General features: G+C 45.3%; 1 protein-coding gene across 2 annotated transcripts in view; it reads left to right on the top strand.

Moving 5' to 3' along the window:
- Window positions 1-17,287, top strand: part of GLRA1 (glycine receptor alpha 1) — a 37,817-nt gene extending 20,530 nt beyond the window's left edge. The window contains exons 4-9 of one of the 2 annotated variants that reach the window (XM_062609950.1): window positions 7,464-7,687; window positions 10,096-10,178; window positions 10,813-10,950; window positions 11,470-11,684; window positions 12,352-12,498; window positions 15,759-17,287. In XM_062609950.1, the coding sequence (XP_062465934.1) occupies window positions 7,464-7,687; window positions 10,096-10,178; window positions 10,813-10,950; window positions 11,470-11,684; window positions 12,352-12,498; window positions 15,759-16,049 (1,098 nt within the window). In that variant the 3' untranslated portion in view covers window positions 16,050-17,287. Of the gene's footprint in view, window positions 1-7,463; window positions 7,688-10,095; window positions 10,179-10,812; window positions 10,951-11,469; window positions 11,685-12,351; window positions 12,499-15,734 lie in introns of both variants that reach the window. The other variant, XM_062609949.1, reaches the window with a different exon arrangement.
- The last annotated feature ends 3,663 nt before the right edge of the window (window positions 17,288-20,950 follow it).

Raw genomic sequence — 20,950 nt, 5'->3', positions numbered from 1 at the left:
TTCATTCGTATATAAAGCAAAAAAGAACAAACTAGAACCAAAATACACATCTATTCCTAATGTACTGTTTTATTGGATACCCCGTTTGGTGTTACAGACAGTAAATACTCTGTTCCTGTACAAAGATGATTCAGAGTGCAGGGGAGAGAGGCAGGCCCACAAGGGATCCCTGGGTAACATAGAGAGCACACTACATGTTTTTTAATATATCTGTTCTACATTGCAAGAAAGATGCATTGGAGCACTCATACAAAGGCACCATAGGATCCCTGTAAACAAGATGCTGCTTAAAATCAGCATAGACTAGCACAAGAAAGATATGCAGTTCACCTCTAAGACATGCTGCAGGGACTTGCTATCCTCACCAGATGCCACTCATTTCATAGTCTATCTTCCATAGAAAAAATTCCCATGGGAACCCAAAAAACACCCTGTGGGCACATTGCTTTGTCTAGAAATACCCAAGCCAGCTCTGACAAGCTAGTCCAGATGTCAGGCTGACGCAGCACTGCACACAACCTAATATAATGCACTTCTTTGGGGACAGCAATTCTGCTTGTAAACACCGACAAAAGCACGAGCAACACAAGTATTGAAACATCTAAAAACGAGATCTCAGCAAGTTAAAGCAGTCTCTGGGATTTGCTCTGTGGAAAAGCCAGTCCCTCCCCAGTGTTTGAGGATGCACCAGGTCAAACAGGCAGCATCAGCTCCCACCAGATTCTGGGAAGGGCAGAAGGTCCTGCCATGAAGGGAGACAGACCTGACTGCTTTGAATTCAAACAAGTGATCAACTATCTGGGGGGAGTGAAGGAAGGGGGGCAGCTGGGGAGTGGGGGAAGAAGCAATTCAACATTTTACTATTAAGAAAGCAGTACTCTGTGATTGACCCCTGAGACTGATTGTAACATTCCACAGCTGCTTCACTGGCCAGAAGAGCAAGAACAACATTGTGGTTTAAGCCTCAACCATTAGGCATCCTAAGCTTGGTCAGGTTCAGGTTCCGAGTACTACATCATCTTATACTTGGTTATTATTGCACTGATCCCTGCAAGAGAAGAATCTTAGGGTTTTAAGGATATCACGCACACAATTAGAGAAGGCTTTAATATGTCTCTCTAGTGAGGCTGTTAGTTCTACAGAAAATACCACTTACCATTTACGTTCACACTGCCTGAATCTCACAAATCAGTGTAAATCATGCAGAGGGTTAGAGAAACTGGAGGTGAATGCTCACTTACAGCTTGAAGCATCACGAAAGGTAGAGGAAGAGACTACAGGAAAATAGAGCAAAGAGGTGTTTAATGGAGCCACTTGGGCCTACAAATCTCAGAAGGGAGAATAATGAGGGCTGAGAGGAGGCCCAGACATCCCAGAGTGGGGAGAAAGCTGACGTGTGCTTCATAAATGCTCAAAATGGACAAGGCAAAAAAATTGAGATCTAGAACTGCTGCAAGGATAAACAAAGTCATCCACCAAACTGAATTCCCCCAAGCAGAGCTGACTTAAAGCAAGGGAAATAAACTCCTTTAAGCATCCTGCAGAACCAGAGACCCAACATAAAAGCCTCTAGTAGTGCACATAATTGATTGGACATTTATGTTAGATTGCAGCTCATAGCTTTATCCATCAGCCTCACTTGCAATCAGCTCTAAGGACAAGAGAAGCTACAAATGGGAACACATCCGCATGAAACCAGTGTATCCTTCAAGGGGAAGGATACTACCAACTACCAAACAAGTGCAGACAGCCTCCTGCCATCCTAAAGTATTACTGCAATAGTGCAAACAACAGCAAGAAATTCCAGAGGACAAACACAAGATGCATCCATCCTACCTGCTTATTTTTAAGAACACCAAGCAACCCCCAGTCGTAAGTTGTTAAATTCCTTTTTGCTCTTCAAAAGCATAAACACCTTCCCCACCAAGTCTATCAGAGTATGAAACCTATAGCAAAACCACAAACACTATTCAACATGAAACAGAAGTCATGCTCCTAGGGAAGAGGGTTTTGGTTTAAACTAAAACTGCACCAGCTTTGGTTTGTCTTCGTATCATGACACAACTAATAGCATCTTGAGCATTTTATCTAACAGATTTCCTCCTATAACAGCAAGTTTGAAATTAAGCAATGTCCTCAGTCTCTCTTCTAATGGAAGCTGCAGTTTCATGGCACACTCACTAGCTTAGGCAGTTACATGGAAGCATTTGTATAGAGAAGGCATATAGAGGAGTTTTTTATACCATCACCTAGACTTGCTAAGAGCTGAATTCAGTGATCAACATGGCTCCTCCTATAATCTCATGTTTTAAAAAGGACCTACACACAGCAAATGAGAGTGTAAAAGGAAGAACACCACAAAACAGTCAGCACAGGCTCCCCTAGACACAATGCACACGTGCAAATTTATTTTTGCTGCTTTCATGCCACAGTTACCCCATCCAAAAGGAGCAAACCAGATGTGACCTTCCAGCCAGCCGCAGCACAGCTACAATTGGTCTCGCAGCATCTCCTAAGGACAGGAGGAGCTGGAGGCTACAACTGTCCAAATGTTAAATATTATTTTCAGAGACATCTCATGTGATATTTACAATGAGATAAACCACCCTGCAAAACAGACTGAGCAGCTCGCTCCAGCCTCACAAGCCACAGTGCAGCAAATAGCAAGTATGACCGATTGAGCATGTGGGTCACATATTTAACACTGGACCCACACACCCCAAGACATGAAGATGCACAATCAGTGCAGAAAGCCTGCTACAAAGGCTAGGATTTGAGCTCAGTTTTCTGCAGTCAGTCATTCTTAAAACCAACCATCAGTCTCACAGAGATGATGAGCACATAACAAGTCATACAACACAAAATGAAAAGGTTTTTCACAACATCACACATTCTGCTACAATTTCAATGTTAGACTTGCAGTCTTTTTACTACCTATGCTCTTGGAGCTTAGTTTTGCAGTGAATGGAGAAGGAAAAAAAAAAACAACAATAAAACCATAATTCAAATACACACAAAAAGCTGAAGACCAAGACCTCAGTAGTGGATTCCTGAACTTCAAATTCAGGATGCTGGCTACAACCCATCTCCCAGCAGCCCCATCCTTGACCCAAAGACATATACTTTCACCCTCCTTTTATAGGGAAACCCTGAAAACATCCTCCTTTTGGGTTCCCAGCATAAAACCCCACATCTACTAAACATCAGGATACTACTCCCACCCCTCAACACATACATGCCTGCATACCTACCTACCTACCTGCCTGCCTTCCTCAAGCACCTGCCTGCCTTCCTCAAGCACCAGTCTTCTTCCTCCTCACCAGCAACACCTTCAACACAACTGCTATTCATGACACCTTCTCCCCTGCCCAGCTGTAGCTTTAACACCAGGCTGCAAATTGGTTTCTTGGCTACAGCTGTGACGGTAACAAGGTCCCTTATTAACCCTTCCAAGTTAATACGCTTCTGGTGTGTGGGGGCTTTGTTTGTGGGGTTTTTGCAGGGGAAAGGGTTGGTGGGTGCTTGCTGTTTCTTTCCCCAGTCATTCTCTTGCAGTGCTCTTTTGCAAGGCAAGTAGCCTTAACAGTTTTGCTGTTCCCTTTCTAGAGAATTAACTCAATGCTAATAAAGCCCCTTGTGCTCCGCTGTCCAGGTGGGTAACAGAATCCCCACCTGAAGGAGTTCAGTCTTTACCCTGGTATTTTCCATCAGCCAGATGTAGATGTATCAAAGTGCAGCCTCTCACCAAAACTGTTCAGAGCAGAATGTGGTCTGACAGAACCCCTGAGTCAGGAGCTGGGACCTATTCCTGACAGCCTCCATCCCTTCCTCACAGCGCTACCCCCAGCCTACTGCTGCTCTCATCAGCTCACACCTCATCAGCTGCCAAGACTGTGGTGTCTTGGGAAGGGAAGGTCTCAAATGATCTTCCATTTCCTCAGCTCCTTTGCGAGGTCACTAAGCAGAATTACATCTCAGCATTATCAAACTGAACTACTTTGATCACCTCAGTCACTTTCTTCCTACCCTCTGTCATTTCACCCTGGGGAGTGAAATGCCTTTGTGCCAAATTGCAAAGCTCCTGAATGCCTTCACAATACAGAGCTGCTGTTCTTCATTCCCAAGCCAGCCAGAGGAACAGGCTGCACAAGATAATCAATGCCTGGATGTGATAGGCACACAAATGAGGAACGCAAGTAATAAGGATATAGAGAAAGAGATTTTTTTTTTTGCTGAGTTTGCAGCCCCAGTAAAGCCTTTTTTTTTTTTTTATCTAGAAAGTTCACATCAGAAATTGGTCCATTTTGTCCATCATTTAGCAATAACTGTTGATTTCTTGGTGATGCCAATTAAGATCTCATACAATAGCATCCAGGAGAAATACCATATATCTCCAGGTAGCCAACAAATGAGTGTTTGTTTGGCTCATCACTTTTCAGCTTGACTGCAATGCCTAGGCACACAGCTTTCAACACTCAGGATCCTTTAGCTGGTAACAAAATACTGTGACCCTTATCTTAGGCAATGGCACAGCCACAGACATCCCCCCGTGCCTTCTGATGGCTCCTCGGGCAGTGCCATATCCACTTTGCTGTCACGTGCTTGTATTTACAATTATGTTCAAATAAGCCTGGACACAAAAAACCTGAAAGGCTGCTCAGCAACTTCAATCTTGCAGTGCAATGCAGCTGTTTGTCATAAAGGAAAAGGCATCTGGGAGAAAACAACCATTGTCAGTGACCAGGCTAGGACTGTGGAATAAACTCACTGAGAAGGAAGCTCTTCATAAGCACACATTCACATAGGTGAAATATTAATGTTGTAAAATGGCAAACCAGAGTATTGCATTCAGTCCATGTATTCTGTTTCTTTGTCCTTGCCTTTTTGTATATCACAACATAAATGCTCAGTTGTCTGTATTCCAAAGCAAAACATACCCACTGCAAACACTTGTCTGTAAAGGAAGAGCACAAAGAGTAGCATGCCCCAGTTACTCACCACACTGCTGAGCATCTCCTGCACCACAGTAGTGCAGTCTCTCACACCGTACATTCATGACATGCCCCTGGACATGAGTACAGGACGCTTGGTCTCTGGAGATGAGTTAGGAGGAGCCTTCTCACACCCATCTCCTGTGAGAAGTTAATTTTCATTTGTCCCACAAGCATGTGATTAAGATCCCTCATCATGGTGACAAAGACTATGGAAGTCATTCTGTCTGTGGCCTCTTATGCCTGCTGTGGTAGCAACATAAACCACACTACACCTCCCTTCTACCCTTTCCTTTCAGCAAGGTTTGGAGCTGAAGCAGTGTATTTACTCCAGCAACAAAGCTTATTTGCATCAGCACAAGCTATTGCAGAGAGACTGGCTCCTTTTTCCCCTGCTTCCAACACTCTATCAGGCTGAGAACACTTTTGGGCAGCTACCACTGAAGTTTCTTCCAAACATGAGTTTAATTTGTGTTGTACATGACATAAGTCCCCATCTGGAGCTGACCTGCTAGCATCTAGCTGAATAAACATAACAACTTTTTGCTTTCTACCTGTTAGGTCAGTAACATTGATTTCCCTTGACTGCAGTGGTGACAGGTCTTAACACACAGAAAAGGGAGTCTTGAAAGTGTACAGGTTGTTCATGGAGCTGCTGTGTGCCATGGGAGCTGGAAATTCAGGGTTGCTTTCCTTTTTCAGGTGTGTGGGACTTGCCAGTCCTGCACTAAGGCACTGGTTCCTGTCCACAGCTATTCACATTTTCTCAAGACACATTATGCAGGGTCAGCAGAGATGAATAATGAAGTCAGAGAAATGCACTTATGAAGATGACATTTAGAATATCAGCAGAAGGAGAGAGTGTTTCATTTTCAGAGGTTTGCTCCTTTTAGCATCAAGTTGTTGGTCCATTTGTTGTTGTCACAGTCATTAATGTCATTAGCAGCTTCTGTGCTCCAAGGGTGCAGATGGCACTAAGTGGCCTGAAACACATTCTAGACCATGGTCTTGGCTATGGACTGCCCCATCCAAAACACGTGTCAAGACACAATCCTCTCCCAGCCTTCCAGTGGACTCCACAAGCGTCAGATCCTCTTGGATAAAAGGCTGCAGGTTCATAATCAAAAGAGTGCTTGAGGCAGCGACATCAGAAAGACTCTCCTCTACATGCACCTTTTCAAGCCCAGAGCTTTGTGTTCTCCAGATGGAAAGAACAGACCTGATGGCAGAATCAGGCATATCCTCTGAGAAGTGCCAAATAATCTCACTGAAAGAAAGTTCCTGGTGCCTACAGCAAGTATTAGATACCAGCAGGCATGTGAAACACCCTCCATTAACTGTCTCTTAATAAAAGTCTTCAAAGTACATTACTATTAGAAAGACATCAAAGAAATTCTTCATCATGATAGCAACTATTAGTTTGGGCCAGGGCAGTGAAATTGGTTTATTATATGCTGCTCTTCAGACACAGTCTGCCTCTATACTTGGTAAATGTCGATTAATTTATTGACACGGAGCCTTTATCCCTCTCCTGATAGCTGGCACGTCCTCTTCCCATTTAATTCTGTTGGTTCACTTTCTTATGTGGAAGTCAGCAGAAAAGGGGCATGCAGGTCACCCTGGGAAGCTATTGGTCAGACAGGGAGAAAAGAATCTACTTTTAATTATCCAGGAGAGTGTCTGAGCTGGACCTCAGCAGCCAGCCTTGGCTTGGGGAGCTCTGAGGAGCTGTAAGACACATGGTTATGAGGCAGATATCATTTTGCAAAGTGCTAGGGGACCAGCTTCAATTAAAGATGGCCATCCTATAAAATCTGTAGCATTTATGGCAGCCTGACATTAGAGAGGGAATCCAGAACACTCGCTTAGGATTACGAGAGCAGACTTCATGCACATCCCTCTCAAGTTCACGTACGCTCACCAAGGTTAGCTGCTCCCATCAGTTTGTATGAGTTACCCTTATATTAGTGGTTGCACAGGGAATATCCCTTCCATGGACTGCCTGTCTCACTGTGCCTTTTCACAAGTCTAGAGGAAACATAGACAGACACAATAGACTCAATATGGGATGGTTCAACACTGAAAGGAAGTTGCCTTTGGTCTCCTTTTCCCCTTAATCCTCTGCAACAGTTTTCTTGCTGACACCAACAACCTCTGCAACTGAGCATCACTTCTTCAGCCCCAGGGTTCAGACTAGAGGTCTTGACACTTCACACACAGCTGACAATTACTGTGACAGGGGGATGCAAGGGTAGGCAGCTGCTCCTGCTATGAGATAGCTGTAAGCTACAAAGCTAAAAACAGCAGCTCCTTGAGAAATAGTGCCCAAAATGCTTGCCACAGCTTGAGAACATAGGCCTAAACACGATTTGGTTTTGACAATGATTTTAGTACATGCTCCTCAGCTCTTAGCACTTCCAGCTTCCTCTGAGCACTAACAGCGTTTCTCTGCTCCCTGCTTACACTGCACAGGATTACAGGGTGAACATCTTCCTGCGACAGCAATGGAATGACCCACGGCTGGCTTACAATGAATACCCTGATGACTCCCTGGACCTGGACCCCTCTATGCTGGACTCCATCTGGAAACCCGACTTGTTCTTTGCTAATGAGAAAGGGGCCCATTTCCATGAGATTACCACAGACAACAAGCTTCTGAGGATTTCCAGAAATGGCAACGTCCTCTACAGCATCAGGTGAGGTGACTCCATGAGAAGAGCTCCACCAAGGTAGGGGAGGACAGAGCTAAACTCTCACTGTTCAAGCCTGAAATGAGAACATGGACCTTGAGCATGGCACTGGGTAAAAAAAAAATGAGGTCTTTTAAAAATAGGAAATCATACAATTAGCAGTACTGTAGCAACACAGTGGGAAGGGGCCCTCTGGAGGTGTCCCATCTAACCTCATGCTGATGATTGACAACAGACCAGGTAAGCTGCAGCTTTCCCTGGCCAAATTGGAAATACTTCACTTCCAACCCCATCCACTCTTTATTTTAAACCAGTGAAACGAAGATCAACCTTCATGAGCCTAAAGATGGAAAGTTTAAGTCTATGTCGAAGATTCTCTTCACCTCATGTATAACATAAATTTGAGGTACACACACACCTTCTCACACTGCAGCTCCCAGCAGCACCCATGGGGAATCGAAAACAGCATGGAGCTGTAAAAATGGAAAATAGACAGCTTAATGCTGCAATGCAGACAGCCTCCATCAAACATCAAGGTGGTTCCAGCACAAAGACCACCTCCCTGATGGCCAAAGCAGTAAGACATTGCCAGGCACGTTGGCTGAATGTGGAAACCTCACATTTCTTCATTTCTAACATCAGGCAGGCAGTAAAACTGCCACCACCAGCTTGGCAATGAGCATGGCACAGGGTCCTGTTCCAGGTGGGTTTGCAGGAGCACAGAGGGAGAATATTGGGTCACCCCAGTGCTGGGAATGCTCTGCAAAACAGGGCAATAACTCAGCAGGGCACATGGAGCAATGTGACTGATCCTCCTTTTCAAGGCAAAAACTCGAAAACCCTTTGGTTCTTGTTTTAAAAAAAAGAACTTTCCCATCTCCCTCATCTCCAGGTGAATATATAGGCTTCTTTTTAAGGATGTTTCCCTGTGAAAACCAAAAAGAAAGAGGGCATTCTTGGTGGAAGAGCACAATGTAAATACAAAGCTTCTAAAAGGAAAAGCAGTCTTTCCCTTTTAAAAAATGTTTCCATCTCCAGTGCTCTGCAATTTTCTAACTCGCTTTTTGCTACTACTATTTGCAAGGCTCAGCATGTTCAGAACTGGGTTCACCCAAAACCATCCTTGAGGGTTTCACTCTTTGACCCCTTCTCAGCACACACTTGTCCAACATGTGCTCAGCACCTGAAGACCTTGTCATAGCCACAGTCACCCATTTCACATTTACAGTAAATTCTTCTCAAGGGGCTTGTCTGAAGATGTAATGGAAGGCTTCTCTCACTGATTGATCAGAGGTGGAGTCCCCTGCCAGAGATGTGATGAGACAAACAAAGTGGGCAAAGGCTGGGGGTGACTCTCTATGCTAAGGTGTTTGTTTAAATACAGTGCAGTTGCTTAATGCAGTTGCTTAAAGAGGAAACTGGTTGGAGCGGATTGATTCTTTCTGCTGTCACATCTTCTGTCCCAACATGCCTCTAAACTCAAGCAGAGAATTGCTTCCAACATTAGGATTCAAGTTAAAGTACCTTTCCCTCCTGCTAAGTTTCTCGTAAGCCTGATGATAGAAAAATTGAGTTCCTGTTCCCCCCAGCTGAGTCCCCTATTTCCACATCAAGGCAAAGAGCTGAAAAATCTCAACACTTCAAAGAACAGCATTTTCAGTATTATAAAACCAAATAGTCTAGCTATCAGAACCGAATCATTTAATATCAGCTTGTTGAACCAAACAAACACTTTCAGTACAGATTATGATACAGGGCAGCACAGCAATATACCACAGAAAATGCAGCCTGCACCTAGTGAAAATGGAGCTTGAGAGAAAAAAATCGGGGTTGCAAGATGCACAGCAGGAATTCAGGAAGATACAGAGGTTATTCAGGAAGATACAGAGGTTCTTTTGACTTACCACAGGGCATTTTCCCTGCAGAAAAGCCTTTCCCACTGAAGTCTCCCTTTTCCCCCAGAACAATGTGTGATTTTGAGCAAAATTCTCTTGTCTTTTCTGACAGAGAAATGTTCTGTTCAAAGATTTTGAAACAGTCCCAGTCTCCAGAAACACACCTGGGGTGTCCAGGGAATGGGTTTAGGCTGGATGCTAATCCAGACAGTTGTGAACCTAAGGCAAGGAATGAAGACCAAAGCAGCAAACTGGTGTGGGAACTCTTTGTTCTGCACAACATTACAATGAAATGCCATCTGCAGCAGGCAACTGCTGGCACTTATATCACAGAGCCAAATGCTCAGCATTTCTGATGCTTTCCAACAGCACATGTGAAAACACAGGCAGGGAAGAGGTGAATGATCAGTCATTCCTGAAGCACGCCAGTGTGTCTTGGGCAAAGTACCTGTTTGTAGCACTGGGTGTTCGAGAAGGTTCACCCCCTCATCAGTACCACAAACTGTCTTCTCTCCTCAGGATCACGCTGACTCTGGCCTGCCCCATGGACCTGAAGAACTTCCCCATGGATGTACAGACGTGCATCATGCAGTTAGAAAGCTGTGAGTGCTGAGCACATCTCCATCCCTGCCCTCTCCCTCCCCAACTGCAACCCATTCCCAGTTCAGCCTTCACTGGAGGTTTGCTCAAGAGCCACTTGCTCAGGATTTTCCATTCATTCAGCACATGTGACATTTCCTAAGGAAGCCAAACCTTAAAAGATCCCCCATGAGGCACCCTGGCTTGCTGGTATTTACATTAGCCTTTCGCTTTGGAGGAAAAAGGGGAAAGGGCTTTCAGCTGCAAATAGGTTTTTTTCTCTCTGGGTGAACATTTGCCCCTTGTACCTATTGCTTATCCCAAAGGAGGGAAAGATGATGAGCAACTTCTTTCAGAGAATGAGGTCAAGTTGGAAAAAACAGCAAACAGCTCAAAAAGCCAAATCCAAGAAAAAATGTGATTTATTGCAGATGTTTCATTGCACACCATCTCGGCTCCAGTGCAAGTCATTACCCTGGCTTTTATCACATGCACAAGCAGCTTTCCCTCAACCCAAATGCTATTCATTACAGCATCGCCAAAGAAGGCCAGGGAAGGTCCCTGCCTCCAAGCATAGATCTCCTGTACAAGTCTGACCCTTTCCAGATCAGTGTTTAGTATGTGTTTCACATGGTATTTGTCTCCTCCTCTCAATAGTTGGCTACACAATGAATGATCTCATATTTGAGTGGCAAGAAAAAGGAGCCGTGCAAGTTGCTGATGGGCTGACGTTGCCTCAGTTTATCCTCAAAGAAGAAAAAGACTTGAGATACTGCACAAAACACTACAACACAGGTCAGTGGTGGTTACCTTTAGCTGCTGGGTTCATCAGAATGGAACTTGGGACTGAGTTTACCAGAGTCTCTTGCTATGTGTGATGGCACTCTTGTGATACAAGCTTTGTCCTACACAGCTACATACATATAAATACACATAGATACATTGCCAGTGTGTATATATATATGTATATAGCAAATAAGATAACAGACACAAGTGTGTGGAACTCTCTTGTCCTCAGGAATATCTGCATCAGTTCAAGGGTGTTTGGCCTGGACCTTCTCTCCCAGCACCTTCTTTTGTCTTTGACATAAGGGAGCAAATGAAACTGAAGTGACAAAGGACATACTGCCAAGAACTATTTGCTATGATGATGTTGTACATTGACAGTCCAGAACTGGGCAACAGCTGTTAATTTCCTCCTTTAACAAGATTCCAATTCTAGGCAATGCAAGGAAAGTCCCCAGACAATAGTGGAAAACAGGAGGCTCACTGTGCTTTATCAGTAATACTCCATGTATCTCCCATCCTTCCCAGGCAAGTTCACCTGTATAGAAGCTCGTTTCCACCTGGAGCGGCAGATGGGCTATTACTTGATCCAGATGTACATTCCCAGCCTCCTTATTGTCATTCTGTCCTGGATTTCCTTCTGGATCAATATGGATGCTGCACCTGCTCGTGTTGGCCTGGGGATCACCACAGTGCTCACTATGACCACGCAGAGCTCTGGTTCTCGAGCATCACTGCCCAAGGTAGGGAACACATTTATCTTTGCAGAAGGGTAAAATGTCCATTACATGGGGACAGCACACAAATAAGCACACAGATCCTCCTGCTCAACCCAGGAGACATTTAGCTGCCATTGGACTATTCCAGTTTAAGGGCAAGCAGAACAAATTCCAGTCTCCTCCTGCAATTTTAGCAATGTTTCTCTGTCTAGCAACGAAACACCCCTTCAGATTCAGCATTCACCCCAAGATCCACCACAGCTCTCAGTAGCCAAGAGATCTGTACCTTGCAAACCCCTGCAACAGCCACACATGGATATGCACTCTGCATTCTTGCTTTTTACTCACTTGACCATCACACTTTTAAAACAGAATTGAATTTCCCTATTATGAAGCACTTCTAGTATGATCAGATTGGATTACTATTTTCCTTACAAATAAAACGTCACCATGAAGACCAGGATAAATTAAAAACTAAGGAATTACTTAAGATCCCAGGAACAGTTTCAATGGCTTGATAATACATTCATGGTAAATGAGCTAAAATTTGGTATAGAAGAGCAGCTGCCAGCCATATCATATCTTGATCAACTCCCTCCAAAGCCCTTGGGAGTAACATGTAAGATGGCAAGCAAAAAAGTCATTTTGGTGAAGAAGCCACCCCACCTCAGTCTCTCTCTCTGGCTCCTAGGTATCCTATGTGAAGGCCATAGACATCTGGATGGCTGTGTGCTTGCTGTTTGTGTTCTCTGCACTGCTAGAGTATGCTGCCGTCAACTTCGTGTCTCGGCAGCACAAAGAGCTGCTCAGGTTCAGAAGGAAGAGGAGGCATCATAAGGTAATACATAAAGCATGAAGGACACTGCTGAAATCTGTCCCAGCAGAACATCACTACATGGTCAATTGAACCCAGCCTCTAGCTCCCAGGAGAGTCCTTAGTATATGCTCAGGTGCTAAAGAGGGTCACACATCAGAAAGCAAGGCTACCTCAACGAATTGTGTCTCTTCTAACAGTCTGCTGACCCCAGCAGCTGGTTTTTGTTAGCCAGCCAGGTGGCCTAAGCCAAAAGGGTTGTTCTCAACTGAACACTTTTCACACAGCAATGTACTGGTCTGAGCTCCCTTTAAAAGACTCAGGGAGGGCTGGGGGGAGGTGGGAAGTATGCTTATCAGAGAGAGGGAACAGCATTCCCCAACAAGAGCCTGCATTAGCCTGGAGGTAAGTGACACCTCTTTTGTCTCTGTCATCTCTGTGTTCAAAATCATCTGCTTCTCAGACTGACTGCAAATTCCTTTCAGAAGGAAAAAGCACTAATCTCAGGCTTAGCCTTGCTCCATTCTTACTCACCATGACTGATGCCAATCCAAGCATGCATGCCTCACATAGACGCACATCTCCTGCAGCCTGGACTCTACTAGCTTTAGGCTGGGGTACCACAGCAAAAATTTCACCTCACAGGATGCACTAGAAAGGAACATAAAGGTGACTGTGATGACAAGACCAAAGACACTTAAAACTTGTCCTTAATTAACTACTAGAATCAGGTAGGTGGTATCACATTTTCTGCACCACGCTGATGGGCTGCCCTCAAGCTGGCATGAAAAAAACAGTAAAATTGGTAAGGGAAAAAATGATGGAAATTTTTGCTGATGAGAATCTCAAGAGAGCCCCTGGGAGACTGCCAGGGTCTGCCTCAAATATTCCTCATGGGTATTTGTCTACCCTCTATTGTAAAGAGTCCTCTATGATCCATCCCATTCCAAGACCTCCCCATTCCATGGCTTCACAGTCCCAGCCATTAAAAGTCTTTCCCAGGCTCTAACTTGTTCCACAGCAGTTCACGGTGTGTGCTTGGAAAGCAAGTCAAGGAGCAGGAGTCCCTGTCTCTTTATAGATTTGCCTCTCTCTGCTTCAGTTATCCGATCTGCAAAGCAGGAGATAACTGTTCATTTGCATCCAACCCAGTCAGGACCAGGGATGAAAAGTGTTAGACAAACGCAAGGGAAAAGAAGCAACACATGAGACCATCAGCATCCTGCCATCAAAACCAGCTGAGGCAGTTTTGGTTCTGAAGATGCAGCCTGCTTATTAGAGAGAAAGTAAAACCACCCAACAGAGGTGCCTCGTAGTGCTTTTATCTCTTAATCTAGACTCAGGCATCCTGTCTCTGGAGCTATGCTGTTGTCTGCAGATCAGTCTGTTGATACAACAGTAAGAAGAGAAAAAAACACTAATACACAGATGAGTTTAAAAGGTCTTTGCCAGAGATGCTCTGTCAAACACAAGGCTGCTATTACAATCCCCACTCAATCTCACAGCAATATAATTGAAACGAAGCATAAACAAAAGCACTTGCAAGAGCAAAAGGAACAAGATTTGCAGGCTTATCAGAAAACTGGGAGCTGGCTGCAAATATGCAAATGGATTAGTGCAGCTGCCAAAGAACCTAATTGCTCTGTCCCGATGTCCTCACTTGTCTGGGTATCTGCCTAGTTTAGGCATGATGTGCCAGGCTGAAAACAAGTGAGAAGTTGCAGTGCTCCATGCTGATGGAGGCAGCTGGGGAGAGGACCAGCTCATGCCCACATTTATTAGGTCTGTCCAAATCAAATCCTACTAGCCATTCTTCACAGCTCAGTGTGCTCGACAATACGCCATGGTCTGGCATTAATACAAGTGAAACCAGACAAATGTGTTTCTTAGTTTCCTCAGACTCAGATGTAAGCTGCTAGCTTATTGTCATCATTAAGAGTCTTTTTTCCTCTCTAAAAACTAAAAATCAAATCAATGAACGTTTGTTGTCAGGTTTCAATTGACCCTTTCCATTTCTGAGCCACCTCTTGCCTCCTTCCGTCTGGAAGGTCACAACCAGAGCAGGGAAGAATTATCCAAATGCCTGCAAAATCATCTCAGCCAGGACTCAGAAACATGTAAGCCAGTTGGCAGATCACACAACTCACCACATTGCCACCCTCTCCCAAAAACTACAGGAAAAAGAAGGCTTGATTTTATTTGGGCTGTTTTGCTTTGCTCAGATATGCCAGCGTGCTCTCCCTTCTGCTCCTGCCCCCAGCACAGTGCCTCCATTCCATGCAGCTGCCTGCTTGATATAGGGGCCATCCAGAAAAGACCCTGCAAAGGAGGGCAAAAGGAGCAGCAGGCACGTTGGGCAGGCAGGTTACGAGGAAAGGGGCCAGTAGGTCAGTGTTGACTGCCTTCTCGGCAGTTCAGGAGTGCCACTGGTCTAACAATTAGCCTTGGTGACGTGTAGTCAGGAGCTTTGGGTTGCTGACCCTGCCTATGCAACTCATTGGTTGTGTTACTTTGGCCAGACTCTGTTTTCCCTGTGATTACATCCCCGTGTTCAATAAAACAGGGCTAAAATCATTCTGAGAAGCTCACAAGGCCTCCACCAAAACAGCAATATCATTTGCCATCAGACTGGAAACTAAATTAATTTTTCTCTAAAACTGGAATTAGCACAAGCAGCCACATCTTACCGTTGACTTGCTGAAGGGCACTTTGGGTCCTTACCTAAAAGATGGCTTGTGGGGAGGTATCGTGGTGTTTGAGGTGTCCCATGGCTGCAAGCAGAGGGCTGGTGGCACGCTGCCTGCAGAGGTCTTTTCCTGGACAGGTCTCGGCGCCTGCACAATCCATGTAACTCTGTAGGAAGCCTCATGCTGCAGCTTCAACTATGTGAGTTACATGGAGCCCACTCCTTCTGGGCAAGCTGGTACAGCACAGGCAAAGCAAAGAAGGTGTTGACAGGAGCAGGGGAGGGGGGGGAAAGGCAGAAGCAAAACAGGGGATGCAACTGGAAAAATAAAAGCAGTACCATAAACCCTTCAAGTATGTCAAAGACTGGGGTGGAAGTCAGTCCTGTTCTTCATGGGGTGCCTGAATCCCCTGATTTGCATCTGTGCATAACACAGCTGGCGCCCCTCTATAAGGCTGATCTCCCAAGAGCTGAGGTCGGGGCATGAGGGAGGCATCTTTCCCTTGCAGAGCAGGAAGTTGTCAGTGGAGAGCCTTATAGCGAGGGTGCACTGTCTATATCTCATTTTAAGTAGAGTCCCATGCTGAATCTGTTTCAGGAGGACGAAGCTGGCGAAGGCAGGTTCAACTTCACTGCCTACGGCATGGGACCAGCTTGCCTACAAGCCAAGGATGGCATCTCCGTCAAGGGTGCCAACAACAACAACACAGCCAACCCCGTTCCCCCGCCGTCCCGCTCCCCCGAGGAGATGCGGAAGCTCTTCATTCAGCGAGCCAAGAAGATTGACAAGATCTCCCGCATCGCCTTCCCCATGGCATTCCTCATCTTCAACATTTTCTACTGGATCATCTACAAGATCGTCCGCAGAGAGGATGTGCACAACCAGTGAGGGAAGGGGAGCAGCTGGGAGGGAGCGAGCAATCCTCTATATATGTGCAATAGCAATGCAGCAATGCATGAATTTAAGAATGCGGCAATATCTACTAAAACAAAAGGGGGGAGGGAGGCTGGGAGGGACTTTTAATCATGTGAACTGAGGATAACAGGCACAGGGAGGAGAAAAAAAAACAGCTCTTGGGAGTGCAGGGTGGGGGTTACTTTTGCAGCATAGGAAGGTTTGGATTGCTCCCGCTGCAATCCAAGCAGTGTAATATATTAATATATATTCATGCTTAATTATAATGCAAAGAGAAAACAATCAAAAAAAAAGAGAAACAAAAAAAAAAAATCCTTTTTTTAGCCTATTAACAGCTTAGATCCTCAAGTCACTGGAATGATTCATGATTCCATGTGCAGAAATGACTGCAACTATGCTTTATCTGACTTTTGCTATAGAAAGGCCATACCAGTCAAGCACGTGGGGAAAGAAAGCCCTAATGAAAGGAAAAAAAAACAGGAAAATCATTCTATGCTTCTCTAGGTTTTGCACTTTGAAAACTGGAAACTTAAGAAAGAGGCTGTGGGTTGTTGTTTATTTTATATATTTACTTTTTTAGTCACGGGTTTGCCGATCAAACACTTTGTGACTTTTGGATAGAGGAAAGCAAATACATCACCTCTCTCATCCCCATAAGAGACCATCCAATGGGAAACCCGAGAAGGACATCAGGGCCTTCATCAGAAATTGCAGGTAGCTTCTGTCCTTTTAAATGACCTGGCAGGATTTGAGTCCCAGGAAGCAGAAATGCTATTCAGAACATAAGAAATGATGACTAGAAATGATGAAGGATTTTGAAAACAGCTCTTTCTTTCTTTACGTTTTTCCACCCCCCTTTCTGCCATGTTTGCTTACAACTGGGGGTGGAAATGATTGTATTTAAAATGTAAAGAAAACAGGCATATTCATGCCTTGTTGCAACAGGGCCGGGCAAGTGGCAATAGTGTCAGTAAAGGGGGGGGGGGGGGGGGGAAGGTGTGTATAGAGAGAGCAGTTCTTATTTTCAGACATTTCATAGCAGTAATATTAATAGCAAAGCTGGGCCAATGGACCCAAAACTCTATTTTTGTATCTATTTTGGTGCTGCATTTAGCTTTAACACAGATAGGAAGATAGAGCAGCTGCTTTGCCCTCTCTGCTACACAGCAGAGCCCTGGGGGAGGCTGGCACAGTTTGGTGGGGATAGGGAATTGGGGGAGGGAGATGGGAATGGGTGAGCAAAGGGGTTGGCTCCCCTTTGACCAAGTGATAGCACAGGTTGGTGTCAGATTTTGGGGTGGGGAGACACCCCAAATGCCTCCAGGGTATTATTTGGAAGCCTGGCTTGGGGCTGGCATGGGCAAGTCAAGGGCTCAATGTCCCACTTGCCTCTCCAGCACCCAGGGCAGTTCAGTCATGTTTGCACTTTAGCAAGGGAGGTAAAAGACAGCATGAAGGAAGAGACAATCAGTCTGCACTGAAGCACTTGGCGTCAGGTCTGGATTAGGCACTAGAAGGCGGAGAGACAAGTGGTACCCAGGGGTGCTTCCACTTTCCCATCTCCTGTTCAGCACCAGGCCACAGCTGACCTAGGCTGTAGCTTTGATGCTTGCGTTGGGAACAGACAGGCTCCTGCATCCTCCACAACAGCTGGAACAGCTCAAAGTACAGGTCCAGTCTGGGCCAGGCCAGCAGGGTCCAAGCCTGGGACAGGAGGTGGGAGTTCGTGCTCAGCTACAGGTGTCCCAGGCAGTGCAGCAAAAGGCAGCTATGGGAGAGGGTAGGAGAGCACAGGGACCTGTGAGGTCTCTTAGCACAGGGTTAGTGTCAAGAGGAAAAAGCCCAGGGCTTTCCTGGGCTGGGTAGAGGGACACCCATCTCCACAGCTGCCAATTCAGCACCTTTCACCAGCACTAAATACACTTTATTTAAAGAAAAATATAATGTAAAGAAAGTAACCAAGGATAAGAATAAAAAGTTAAAAAAAAAAAGGAATGAAACAGAAAAAAGTGGTGGGCATGGTGTGGACTAGGGCAAATGGCAGTATTTCCTAATGCTTTGGCAAAGGCCACCTAGTTTTGAGTCCCATTGCGCTGCTGAGACAGGGGAAGGTCATGCGACACCAGCGTGAACCAGTACATCAGCCCCTTCCCTCTCCTCAAGCAGCAGAAAACCTGAGGGCTGCTTCTTCCCCTGGCAGACAGCGCTTCCCCAAGCAGGGAGACCTCAAGCTGAGGAGCAGAGGTGTCATCTGCTGCTAGGACAACTTCCTGAGCCTTGGCTGTGGCCCAGGGCTGCTGCTGGCTCTGGTTTTGCTTGCTGAATTATTGAACTCTCCCTGTGCGCGGCAGCCGGTCGTGCCAACCGCGCGTTGTGCAACTGCTCTCAACAGCGCGTCCTTGTCTGAGATGAAAGGCAAATCCAGGGAATTCCCCTCCCTGCCCAGCAGCAGGGATTGGCTTGGAAGCCCATGCTCACGCAAGGCTGGCATTTGGGAGAAAGGTCCTGCTTCAATGCCCAGACATTGGAGTCAGGCGATGTGGTTGTGGTCCACACGACTTTTCAGTCTCCCAGGCCACTTGGGATAGCTCATGGGGCACAGCCAGCTGCAGGGCTGTGGGTTTGCTTCCTAATGGGAGCTGCTTTAAGTATTTGACTGTGAGTCATTAATCCCATGCAGCATCCTCCCCCCAAGTACTTTTTGACCCTACATCCCAAGGGCAAGACCAGAGCAAGGAGAATACATTCCCAGTTCACTTAATTCTGCTCCACCTTAGAGAAGGGCGTTGAAACTAAAGAAGAAGCCTATGTTCATCCTAGATCTACTGCTTGGAGATGTAGATAAACTCATAGTTACTGCTTCACTAGAGCTCCAGCGTCACTTCTTGGCAGGGAGTAAGGCCAGAGGAAGTCAAATTTGGGACTAGAAAACATCAGAAAGATGCTTGCGGCTCCTACTAGTGGAGCCCATGGGAGGTTAGGGACTGAAGTAAGAATCCTTACCACTTACCATGCTTCCTTTGCATCCACTCCAACCCTGCCCACGTTTGATGCTCACCGTAGGCTGTGTTACTTTCTCTTCATTAAGCAGCCAGTTTCCATTCTGGCCGTTTTCCAACCCCAGGGCTGCCCGCATGGTGACAGCGAGCAGCACACACATCCCAACATGAAACGTGCTGGGGTCTTGGCAAGGGTCTGGTGGTGCTGAGATTGCTGTCCCACAGATGTCCTGCCAGACAGTTCCACCACATAGGCAAGAGCTTAGACTCTCCTAGGAGCCCCTGGCAAGTCTGTGCTGTTTTCAAACATTTTTCTCCATCTGTACTAGGCTGTGTTTAGTCTCTGTATTGCAACAGAGCTTGCTTTGATAACCTATCTCATCTTCAAAGCAGGCTGCTTTAACAGTGCCAGCAATTATATTTATTAGTAAGAACATAAGGGATTTAATATTGCAGGATAGCTTCCAGGCATATTGTGATGGAATTTAATGAGGTAATTGTTAGCTTTTGTTAAGAGCAAGACTCAGAAGCAAAACTTCTGATCAAGAGACAGCAGTTGGTCTGGCAGCAAGGAGAGAAAATAGGGTCCTAATTCGCTTAGATTATTTGGAAAAACAGAGCTTTATCACACATAGCATTATTTCCAGGTGTTGCTGGAAATGTATCACTCATGAGCAGGAATTATTTTTCCTTATATATAAATGAAAAAAAAAAGTAGGATAAACTTACTATTTTTTGGATAGATGAATGTTTCCCACTAATTCTTGATTAAAGTGGCTTTCCATCTGGGATCCCAGTAGCATGGAAATCCAAGAGAGATCCTGAGGAGGGTCCAGGAGAGACCAGGATGCACATGGTCTGCTACAGACTGCAAGGCTGAGCCTTGACCCTGGCCGAGCACCAGCTTACCTTTAAATACACTAAAGACAGGGTCATTGGCTTCACAGGCCTGGTAGGGCTCTTGTTCCTGTCCTAGAGGATGGGGACTGGGGAGCTCTGTTTCTTAAAGCATTAAACAATTCCAGACACTGAATATTCTCTTGTCCTGCAAACAGGAAACTTCTTGCTTTGGTCGTTATTTTCCCCAGATTTTTCTAGAAGGTTTTTTTTCTTCTGTCTCTTCTGAAGATCTTAAATTTTAAGGCAAATTCAAGCCAATTCAAATCACACTATTGGCTGTCCTTTATCTCGACTGTAATTTGATGACCTTGTTTGGTTTCCTAATACTGGTGGAAAAAAGGTTAGAAGTACTTAAAATATATATTTTTAAAAAAGAAAGGAACATATGAAAGGAGCAAAGACTTATAAATGGTGCCATATTTTTCCACAGATTTTATACAATCGTATTTTTGTACTGTACTGCCATTCCTTAATAGAACATAGTTCTTATCCCTGCGCCAAAGACAGACAATCTCTTTCAATACTCCATTACTTACTAGAAAACCTTGCTACAGGCAGCAATGAATAAAGTAATATCGATCTCTTCTCCTTCAAAACCCAACCCTACCAGTGCAGCTGGAGGTCTGCCTGTCCACGGACACTGCGCATCTCCTGTCTGGGTACCTGTGAGCAGCACATCCTGCCCTGCTGGAGCACCCCACAGGTTCAGCTCAGCAAAAGAAGTATCTGATCCCTTCCCTGTTAGGAAGCACCTGATGCTCTCCTGTCTTGTTCCCACTAAGGGGTATCTTGTGCTGTTCCTGCTTCAATAGATTTCCATCACTTTCCATCCATCAGAAAATCGAGATACTTGATCATTCTTCAGGGTGCTAGGATGAGCACTAAAGCAGAAGCTAATATTCATTAATTTTAGCATCTTCAAAATTACTCAAGGTCCTTTTAGGTCTTCTCATCCATTTATCTGCTCCTTAATTA

Source organism: Pezoporus occidentalis, unplaced genomic scaffold (assembly GCF_034315485.1).
Source record: "Pezoporus occidentalis ecotype Australia unplaced genomic scaffold, CSIRO_AGI_Poc_V1 ctg142, whole genome shotgun sequence".
NCBI classification, from domain to species: domain Eukaryota; kingdom Metazoa; phylum Chordata; class Aves; order Psittaciformes; family Psittacidae; genus Pezoporus; species Pezoporus occidentalis.
The sequence above is the reverse complement of the archived record's forward strand: the minus strand, read 5'-3'. Positions and strand labels throughout refer to the sequence as shown.